General features: G+C 40.2%; 1 protein-coding gene and 1 long non-coding RNA gene across 2 annotated transcripts; both read right to left on the reverse strand.

Annotated features, from left to right (window-relative positions):
- Nucleotides 1-1,203: 1,203 nt before the first annotated feature.
- LOC129430733 (activity-dependent neuroprotector homeobox protein) lies at nt 1,204-9,372 on the reverse strand. The gene is made up of 4 exons (XM_055188236.2): nt 9,005-9,372; nt 5,480-5,596; nt 5,033-5,125; nt 1,204-4,942 (listed from the first exon to the last, which is right to left on the reverse strand). The coding sequence occupies exons 2-4, from the start codon at nt 5,585-5,587 to the stop codon at nt 2,198-2,200; spliced, it is 2,946 nt and encodes a 981-aa protein (XP_055044211.2). The 5' UTR covers nt 5,588-5,596; nt 9,005-9,372; the 3' UTR covers nt 1,204-2,197.
- A 931-nt stretch (nt 9,373-10,303) lies between these two features.
- LOC141363364 (uncharacterized) lies at nt 10,304-11,108 on the reverse strand. Its single transcript, XR_012368874.1, has 2 exons — nt 10,915-11,108; nt 10,304-10,692 (listed from the first exon to the last, which is right to left on the reverse strand). It is a non-coding gene; the product is annotated as an uncharacterized lncRNA (long non-coding RNA).
- Nucleotides 11,109-11,120: the final 12 nt, after the last annotated feature.

Here is an 11,120-nt window from a genome sequence, read left to right on the forward strand (position 1 = left end):
CACAACTGAAGCAGCCCATTAGAAACTCACAGTGCTAAAGCAAGCTGGAGCAAAACTCTGCAGGCCCTCCAGGACCAAGTTTGGGTACCGCTGCAATAAAACAATAACAGACTTATAGACCTTTACCACTTACAACAGAAAGAGCACTACAGGTAGCACAGTCCTCTAACATAGCAATAGCAATTATATTTTACTCTGAGGTAAAAAAAAATCATTTTGCAATTAAACTTACACTTACATTTTACATACTCCTAGAATAAACGTGTATTGTTTTCATTTACAAATTTATTTTGGTGAGTCTAGACTAAATAAAGTTTATATCCATCTAGGTGGAACTTAAAATAAAAGTTTGTGAACCCCTGCTCTAACATACAGGAATCAGGGTTCCCACACCTTAGTTAACTTCAAATTCAAGGCCCTTTGAAGGACTTTCCAGGTCCAATACCCTCAAATTCAAGGACGAAATGTGGGGACACATTTCAAATGAGAGTAAGGTTACATCGTCTTACCTTTTAATATACATTGTTAAAGTTCCCTTTTGAGGGAACTCGCGCTGCGTCACTGCGGTGACACTTTGGGGATGCCTCCAGGGGTAAGTGCGTCTGAATGTGTACATTAAATTCAACCAATGGTGAGGTTTAATGACAAAGACAGAGTGACGCGGGAGCCAGGAAGTATATCGCTATCTGAAATATTGCCATAGTCGGCGTTACAGGGACGCAGGAAGTATGGCAAGGGAGACGCAGCGTCTCGTTTCCTTCTCAGGGAACAACAGTTACATACGTAACCAGAGATGTTTTCGTGTGTCAAACACAACTATGCAAAAAAGCATTTTGGTATGAATCAACATTCGCATACAGAAGATGTAAGCATTTAAAGCAAACAGTTTAGCACGTGTGCTTAAAAAGTCTAGAATTTTTATGACATTATCCTACACTACACAGGGAATAATATAGACTTTTTTCCAGAAAACTTCTAGCATGAAATAGATTCAAGCACTTTTCATGACCTGTATCTATGTGTATATTTTCAACTTTCGTGGGAACCCTGAGGAATCCTTGTGTCCAAATGCTGTGAGGGTTATTGAGACATGGACGCTCAAATTTTATTAAAGTCAAAGCAGAAATTGCAAGATGTAATTACCAGATTACTCAAATAATAAATGAAGTCATCCTTATGAAAGAAAAGACAAAGACACTAGAGTCTGGCCCGGGTTAGAAGCATTGTGAAAAGGACAACACAATAGAGTTTATTCAGAAATGCTTACAGTGACAAAAACAGAATAAATGGGAAAAACAAAACATAAACTGGAGGTCACATATTTAAACATACACAAAATAAAGTGAATATAGACTGAACCCAAGGGTCCATCTTGATAAAGAAAGTGTAACTGTTGAAAGAGGAAAAAAATTGCATTCAGCAGAAGCTGAACCAAACACAGTTTAGTCTATTAAACACAATGCTACAGTGGTCAATCAAATTGCCGTTCTCTCTGAGGTTAGGCCAGGCGTAGATGAAAGCTGCACTTAACGTAAAACACAGGTTGATAAATATATTTATAAAAAAGATACTTCAATTATAAACAGGCAAAAGAAAAGCAAGAGATTATGCTCTTTTTCAAATTGCATTTTTATACTTATATATATATATATTTTTTTAGCAAAATGCTATACATTTTTTTAAATAAACGTAAACAGCCACCAAAGCCACATCCATTGTCACATCCGATGTGAACCAATGTAGAACATAAGACTGTTAAGTGTGAGCACAAAAAAGTATAACCATTTTTTTTTAATAAGCGGGAACACCTACACATCTCCTTAAAACACTGTACAAATATACACTACCTTTTCTTTATGTTAACATACCTGTGGCATTAATAAACACATTAGTGACATAAATGTTTCTGCTTACGTTAAAGAAACTAAAGGCAGATCATGTTTGGTGCATGTTCGGTATTTTCCTTCCCTATGGAGCGCCCACCCCCTGGCTTCAGAATCGAAATGTTCATACTTTACAACTGCAAAATATGACTTTTTGCCTTTCAAATGGCTTTAAGATATGAGGAAGGAATATATCCTTACAGCTACCATCTGTAACCAAGGTCCAAAAGTTCAATGAGGCAGCGTCGTTGGTGTAGGTTAAAAATTATGCAAAAGTATATGTAGATGTGCACTTTAAAAACCCTGTCCTGGGATTAGACCTGTTGCTTGGTTCTGAGATTTCGATTGTTCAAGCTTGTATGTGATACCTGACTGGCGTTCTCCTTTTTGCCGTCCCTTAACACGTCTATCGGCCCATAACCGTTTTCAGCGTGGGTTTTGTCTTTGATGTCAGAATCACTCCCATCACCTGTATTATCGATCTGTGTTTCTTCACTACTACCTGACTGTTTAACAGCATTTTCATTATCACTGTCCGAGTCCACAGCGATTGCTTCTGAATCGACAAGTGCTCCTGGTTTTAAGGTGCTCTTTGTTAAATCATTTCCGTTTGCGTAAAGCGAGGCTTTGGCAGCCATCCTTGTTAACGTCTGCTTTTGTTGCGGGTCACCATTGGCTGTAGCTCTTTGTTTCAAGCGAATGGCATTCGCAGATCGGCCTATGCGAGTTCTAGAAGTTCGACTACTCCGTTCATGTTCGTGGCCCTTAAAATACCACTTTGAGTCAAAGTTCATGGGATGTTGCGAACGTATAACCTCTTCCATTTTAAACCCAAGTAAGACGCGAACGTTTAGTGTCTCGCAGTTAAACGTGCATCTTCTCCGACGATTCGAGAAGTGGCTTGCGATGTCAGATTTCCAAAGCCAGAGGCTGGACGCAAGCTTCTCTATCTCTTGTCGAGTCGGGTACGGTTGCCTGTTGAAGTACTGAGTAAGGAAAGCTTTACGTGCTTCGTATGATTCATTCTCATGACCCTTTGGGTCTAAGGCGAAGACTACGGTGTCTTCTTGTTTGTCAGCTGATGTTGGCGGGCTCTGCTTAGGCTGGTCATCTGTCTCCACTCTTTTTTTCTTTGGCTCAGTTTGGTCATAGTTTGCTAAACCCGCCCTTTTGAGTCCAGCGCCTTGGGCCTGCATAACTCTGGGGGACGGAGAGGGTCGGCCGTTTTGACTTTTGCTTACCCCGCGGCAATGCACTAGATGCAAGGTGATCGTGGAAGCGGTCATGTTACTAGTGTAGACACCGAGGCAATGGATGCACTTGTAGGTCAATTTCTTTTCCACGGGATGAACCGTCTGTATAACTTGATGCCGTTCACGTAAATGGTGAGCTAGAGAATCGGAGATAGGTCCTTTAAGAATAGAAAAACAAAGAGGACAAAGCGTTTTTCCGACATCTTTCTTGTAAGGTACAGCAGTTTGGGTCATAGTCCGTGTTGGAATGACGTCTATTGAGGCATCTTGAGGCATCTTTGGGACGTTATTTACTTCAGAAGGCGACGTGTTGTTTTGGGCGTGAAATGCCACAGATTCTTCGGGAGCATCTCGCATGTTATAAGTGGTGACGATCAGCTGGACGTTTTTTGGATTACCCTGCTGAAGTGTGAGGTCGAAAGTAAGGGGAGAGTCCGTACGTGGCCCCACGGATTCGTTGGGATGCGCCGCTCGCATGTGCGTCACCAATTTTTCAACATCATTGAACGTGGCTCTGCAGTGTGGGCAGGATAGGCCATGAATCAGCATGTGGTTAAGAAGTGTGTCGCTGGTTAAGTATCGGTTGCAGTATAAGCACTTGCTAGTGAAATTGTGTATTTTCATTATGTAGTTGGCCACCGCCGGCACCTTTTCAGCTTTGTGCTCCTTTTCGAAATGTGAGCTGTAGACGTTTTCCGGAAAGAGCTCATTGCAGATGGTGCAGATCTTCCATTTTTGAGTATAAGATGTGCCAATGACGGAGTTGCCTTTCTTAGAGGTAACAGATGATGATACGGTTGTAGCCGCTGCCTGAACGCGCGAGTTCAGCTGAGGAATCTTCAGTATAGCGGTGGAGGGTGATGCGGAGACGGCGCTGCGCAGACTGCTGGCAGTAATTTGAGGTTTGTGTGTTTGAGACTGCTGAGGCATTGGCACCTTTTGTCCTACGATGTTCTGGCCTGGCTTAAGACCAAACGCACCCTGTTTCATGTGAACACCTGACAGGAGGCCAGTTGAGTTCAAACTTCCTTTTGGAATGATAATTCGACTCAGTTGCTGAGCGGATAAAGGTCTCACTCCGGGTGTCACTACTGCACCCTTTGCCATTAAACCAATGACGCCTTTCTCCCCCTGAACCTTAGGAGACATCATAATTACAGGCTTTGCCCGAGGTACCACTACATTGGTATGTCCAATCATGGCAGTCACCTGATAGCCAATGCGTTCATGGTCTTCAATGACGTGCTGCACAAGTGCTTCATAAGTGCGTGGTATAAAGAGGCATCGTTTGCAGTGGATGGCGTTGCTTGTGCTGTTGGCACCACCAGTAGAGCTGTTGGAACTGGCATTGCTCCCTGTCCCCGTACCAGAACCTGCTGTTTTCCCATTGGGTGGTGTCGCCTTCTCACCTGGCCTAAACAGGTATGGTGCCGCTACGTGTTGGAAATGTTCCCGGTAGATATGTTTCCGGACGACATTATATAGTGGGTCCCTGTAAGTGCATTTCTTACAATAGTACACCGCCTGTTCTACATTATCACGCTTTTTATCCAGGCGTGCACCGTCCTTCAAGCCGACCCCCACAAGTCCTCCAGCATTCTGCCGAACCACATTAGGCATATGAAACAGTCTAATATGCGTCTCCAAAGTCTTTTTGTTTCCATTGTAAGTGCAATACGGGCAGTTCAGGAGAATGCGATTTTCAAAGTCCTCGCTGTGCACATTACGAAAGTGACTCTTGTAGGCGGAAAAAAATTTCGAGGAGAATGTACATCCTGAACAACAGAATGGCTTCGAGCGGTACTCCTGAGAAGACAAAGACGACAATGAGTCAGGAAAACTGACAAAACAGAAAAGATTCTGCTTTGATTTAGTATGATTTTAGAAATTACTCACTTGTGATTTGGTCATCGAGGGATCCCACATGCACACATCGTCCCATGTGGTGTTCTTAATGTAGAACTCATTGGGAACAAAGTCTTTATAGTCCTGAGAGAGAAAAGCAGCAGCACAGAGTGAAAATAAACATGGTATGATGTCTCATTACAAAAAGATCAAAAGCTACATAAAAGTCTTATTTTATTTATAAAAAGAGATAATTTACAAAGAGACATTGCAAGCATATTTTAAAAAATTAGTGCAACTCCATATAAATCTAGAAAACATTTTTCTAAATCTAAGATTTCTCGAAGAAGTAAGATTCTCAATATAGGTTTGCCCTGACAAAAGTTTAAAAGCTTCAACCAAACAGTCATTTTGCCTAATACAGCACTAGCCTTAAGTACATTTAAGGCATTTAACGGTACATTTAACTTGTGTAGCCCAAAAATCTGATATACTTACATCAATATGCTCCTTGCAAAACTCAAAGCCAATGTCACCCAGCACTTTTTTCACATTTTTCCTAGCTTTCCTTAGACTGGTGAGGTTGTTGGCTGGGAGTTGAAACATTCTGCCCACCTAGAAACAAATTAATAAATTAATTCATTTGGATCCTCATATATGCATCAAATATAATTCATGATAATTACAATGTTATTACCATATTGTTATATGTTAACGTCACTGTTGTTAGGGCTGTCACAATTATTAAATAATCGTCTCATCGCAAATGTTCAACCTCATCGCGGTGATTTCAGATCACCGCGATGATTGCACATCTCTCTAAAAAACACAAGGGGAGCCGTATCTGAGACCGTATCTGATGGCGCTCTTAACTGACAGTGTAACGCGATACATTGCAAAGCCATTCAATCCAGTGGAAGAAACGCCATTTAAAGAATTGCTGCAAAACTTTGATAAGCAGTATGAACTGCCAGGAAAAAACATTCATTTCCAAAACAGCAATTCCAAATTCAAGGAACCGAAGGATGCTATTCTTAAGGATATGTAACGAATTGATTTTTTTGCAGCCACTACAGACATGTGGTCTAATATGGCCTTAGTAGAATTGGCTATTATTTAAAGGTGTAGTGTGTAAATTTTAGCGGCATCTAGTGGCGAGGTTGCGAATTGCAACCAACGGATTAGTCCACGGCTCACCCCTCGCTTTTGAAACACATAGAGAAGCTACGATAGCCGCCACCGGACAAACATGTCATCACTAGAGACAACTTAGTAAAAAAGTTTGTCCGTTAAGAGCTTCTGTAAAAACATGGCGGCACAAAATGGCGACTTTCATGTAAGGGGACCCTCTGTGTATGTAGATAAAAGGTCTCATTCTAAGGTAATAAACACATAATGGTTCATTATGAAAGGTCTTTATACACCCCTGATAATATAGTTTTGTATATTATTTTGCATTTCTGTCAAGAGATCCTTCTAAAAATTACACACTGCACCTTTAAGGCCGGTTCTGGTTAAGTTATTTTGATTGCATTTTTATTTTCAGTTATTTTTCATATACTTTATTATGTTTTACTTCTTATGAAGAATTTTCAGTTTTTAAAAAAATATATGCATTAAATAATAACTTTTAAAATATGTGTTATGTGTATTACTATTTACTGCCATGTGTACCTTATTTAAATTAAATATTGTGCAATCACAACAAAGTGTGAAAATTAATTCATGAACAAACAAAAAATATGAGAAAAATTAAAATGGCAAAGCAATAAAACGGACAATTAATCGTCATAACCTTTAAAGCCCTAAAACAGGCAATTAATCGCCACAATTTATTAGGCAATTAACCGTCAGCCAAATTTCATAATCGTGACAGCCCTAACTGTTGTTCAACATATATCTCATATATGACCCGTTTTGAATTGCAATCATCTGAATGAACCCCCAGATAATTTTTTTTTTATGTGGTGTAGTATCTAGATCTAGTAATTCATTTTACTATGATCCTATCAGACTGGCCATTAACTGGCAACCCAATCCATAGCATGAACATACTGTCTGTAGTATTTAGTCCCTAGTTTATCGTCACATGCTTAAATGGTCACTAAGGTGAGGTAATGGCCTAAAGCAAAACAAACAAGTCAAGTACCTCTTTACAGCCTGGGCTAATGAGTTGCATACTAAATATAGAATAGAAAAGCTAGCTTACTAATGCTTTTTAAAAATGATCATAAAACCGAAAAACTAACACACATCCAGTTAAGCTGTGTCTAAGAGGCCTAAATCTTTCTTTTTCACATCAAAACTCACTACAAACCACTGTATTGAGGTCAGAGATCATCAAAGGTCATGAGCCAGATGCTGGCTGTACCAATGACAAGCAAACCCTGCATAAACAAGGATCAGCAATGGGTGCTCTCTCACTTTGGGTAAGGCGTTCCTCATCTTCTCCCTGACTCTATAGATGGCGCTAGAGGACAGTTCACCCTCCATGTTATATAAGCCTCTCCCTGTACTGCCTGCCCTTTCCCGCTCCCTTTTTTGTGCTGTCTTCTGCATTATAGCCCTGGAATGGCGCCTCCTATTGAGGTAGCAGCAGAGGCCCGAGTGTGAAAGCTACATCTGCAGTCTGCTTTAGGTGGAGCTGATTCCTTACTATAAAGATGTGTTTGTGTATGGACAAATGAAATCTACAAATATGAGATAAACAATTCATTTTAAACAGAATGCCAGAGATGAAAGCCTGTCTTGAAATGAAACCCCCTTTCAGGATCTCAATGCAATCTGCTCATCCCTAACCAAACAAACGGTTCTGAAAAAGTAGTATTGTATGAGTTATACTTGTGGACAAAATACAACATGATAAACATAAGGTGTCCAACACAATCAATACAATTCCAATGGCTTTGAGTTCGAATCATGCCATAAAAATGATTCATTATTTCTATACTGCAACTACCTGAATGCAAAGGATAAATGTTGGCAAATATATAAAAACAGCACTGTCTGTTTACAAAGGCATAATCACCTATTATGATAAATTACACAATGCAACAACAAATCAGGTGGGGACAACACAACGATGAGAAAAACAACACAGATCAGATGACCATTTAGTGAGCAATGAGTCGCACGTTGGTCTATTGACATGATCTGGGCAGTGTTTGTCAAGCAGGGGTCCAGAGCCCACTGAGGGCCTCAAAAAACCTCCATGGGGTCCACATGAAAACCACTAAAGTATACTTTAGTAGCATTTACCACAGTAACCTGTAGTAAATTGTGGCACTGTAATGTATTATAGAAATAACAACACTTTACTAAAGTGATTTGATAAATTGTAGTACATTCTATAGTATACTAAAGTAGTATACTAGCTGTATACTAGTGTACTATAGTAAACACTAAAGTATACTACAGTATTTTTTCAAGTGGAGGGCATTAAATTATTAAAATGGCATTAAATAGCATTAAAGAGCTAAAAAGCAAGATATTTATTAGTGTTTGGTTATTTTTATAATAAATAATACATCTTTCTAGCCATGCCAAGCTCTTGAATATTTTACTAGGTAGAAACAGTGAGTAGGGTCCTTAAAATATTGTTGTGGACAAAGATTAATAAAGTCAAAAAGGTTGAGATCCACTGAATAAAAACCTAGTAAAAAGTGCAAAATGAATAAACATTATTATTATTAAAACAGCACGCGCTGAGCTGATAGCAGCACTACGTTTTAGTTGACAATGAACCCTTATTGAGCCTCACTGTCAAAACAATCCAAGTCTGTGGATGATAAAGACCACCGCCTGTCTCAAAGCCTCTCAGTTACACTAAACTGTCCAAACATCAAGGAAACTTTCCTTTAATCTGCGACCTGCTGCAGCGTCCAGCCTGCATCGCATCAACGTGCAGCAACTGCATGACACACGCGACCAGCTAGATTTCTCCACCTGAGGTCTGCTGTTAACTGGTTAGCCTGCTTATTGTTTACTCTGGTTCGGTTTACACGCTGCTGGAAAAGACTTTACCTGACCCGGGCTCCCGCTTTGTGCTAGCGCGATCTCACTTCCCTTCTTCGCGCTCCAAGCGTCTCGTCGTCCGCTCTACGGGCGGACACACCACGCCGAAAGAGGGAGCTCGACTCCTGTCACGGGCCGACCCAGAGCTGTCTGTCTGGCGGGGATGAACTGCTGCATCTAGCGGCTCCTGTAGTGGCTTTGGTTGAGAGCGGGTATTAACATAGAGAAAGGGAGCGAGACACCGAGCGCCCGCTGGGTTCACGATGGATGCACGGACGCGCAATGACGATATAATTGACAACAATTAACGTAATCCGCCATCCACTTACAACAATACGACCCGGTCCAGTACCTACACGATCCAAAATGGCGTGTGAAAAGGGGCGGAAGTGACATGCGTGTTTGATTAGCATAAAAAAAGCTTTGTGCCGACAGACATATTTTGGGTCTGGGAATTTGTGGGGAGAGGTACCGGGCGACCATCAAATCAATTTGTAGTCATAAAGTAATTTAATTGCTTACCTGAATTTCACAGAGACTCCCACAAGGGTGTCTATTTGCGCATATGGTGTTTTATTCAATTGTGCTGTAATAGTTACCTAAATGACACCAATAGGGGGCGCCACCTGGTGAAAGTTGATTGGATGGAGGCGTCTGCGTCAATTCTGCATCTGGTATCTAACCCCGCAGAGAGTCGGATGTATACAGTGCCTCAGTACCCACTGAGCAGTAGTATGTGCTCAGGTGGTGGCGCTGTAACTCACCGGGACTACTTCTGGATGTGAAGTGCTGGGGTTGCAGACTGAGCAATGGTGATTTCCCCACCCACTGGCCCTTGAGCACTGATAAACATTCAACCCAGCCTCTGGCCCATGAGCTCTGGAGTTGTTGCCCCACCATGCATGTCCCTATGCACTCAACTTGATGATCGGGGCATCAAACTCATTTTGAGAAGTGTCTTACATACTCGTCTAGTGTGTTCTGCACACTGTATACCAATGGAGAAGAGGAAACAATTTTTTCTTTTGGAAATATCATTAGGGGTTAATGTCAACCACGCGGAAATGACTCATAGGTATACCGTATGGTTTTCCAGTGACTGGACGAATTTCAGTGCATTTTACTAAGCAGCATTGGTTTGCATCTGTTATTATCAACACACGATGTCCCAAATCTTATGTAGCTAGATTAACTGCATAATCCAAAAGATGTTGAAAGACATTTTATTGCACTATATAAAGGTATAAAAATGTTTCTAAAGCGGATATTCTAAAATACGGATATCTCACAATGTAAAACACAAATGTATTAACTTTTTTTAACATCTATGATGTTTATTTCAAAATATAAACCAAAATGATCCAAGACACAAATAAAGCAGTCAAAGCAAAATAATCCATACAAAAGCTCTTGTTTTTAACATCTAACCATGTGTGCTTTCATATCTGTGGATTTTGTGGCAAAAAGCCACAGAAATGCAACTAACATTTTGTCATTAATTCCTCAGAGAGCATGAATGTCAGGTGCATTGCAATGATGATAAGCACTGATCATACATTAGAATGCTAAACAAAACCAAATGAGGTCAAAGGTCATGTAGTGGCAAACAGTGTGAGCAATCCTTTCACAAACGACACAATTTCATTTCCACCTAACTTGGACTCTCCATAAACGCGATCCACAAATGAAATAGGAACCTGTGTGACAGATACATAAAACATCAATTCAGTAAAGCATATAATAAAAGACTAGGTACTACAAATAGTTAATACATGCACAAACTAATAACAGAACAGATGTTATAGTAATTGTGCAAAATTGCCTTATTCTTATGTAATTACACATTAATAAGCAAATTATAAAAACAAGATGATCATGACTTTTACAAAAAAAATAGGAAATGACAGAAGTATGCTGACCTCTCCAATTGTATAGCCCAGTTGTCTAGCACGGATAATCATCTCCATTTGAAAAACATAGCCTTTTGACACACACTGCTCTACCAGTTTTTCCAGTACCTCTTTCTTATAGAGCCTGAAACACATAAAAGACAGTTTAATAACAATATAATAAACAATTCATTCATTTAATGGAATATTTCACTTTCATAAAAAATCGGATAATT

Source organism: Misgurnus anguillicaudatus, unplaced genomic scaffold (assembly GCF_027580225.2).
Source record: "Misgurnus anguillicaudatus unplaced genomic scaffold, ASM2758022v2 HiC_scaffold_34, whole genome shotgun sequence".
In the NCBI taxonomy this organism is placed as follows: domain Eukaryota; kingdom Metazoa; phylum Chordata; class Actinopteri; order Cypriniformes; family Cobitidae; genus Misgurnus; species Misgurnus anguillicaudatus.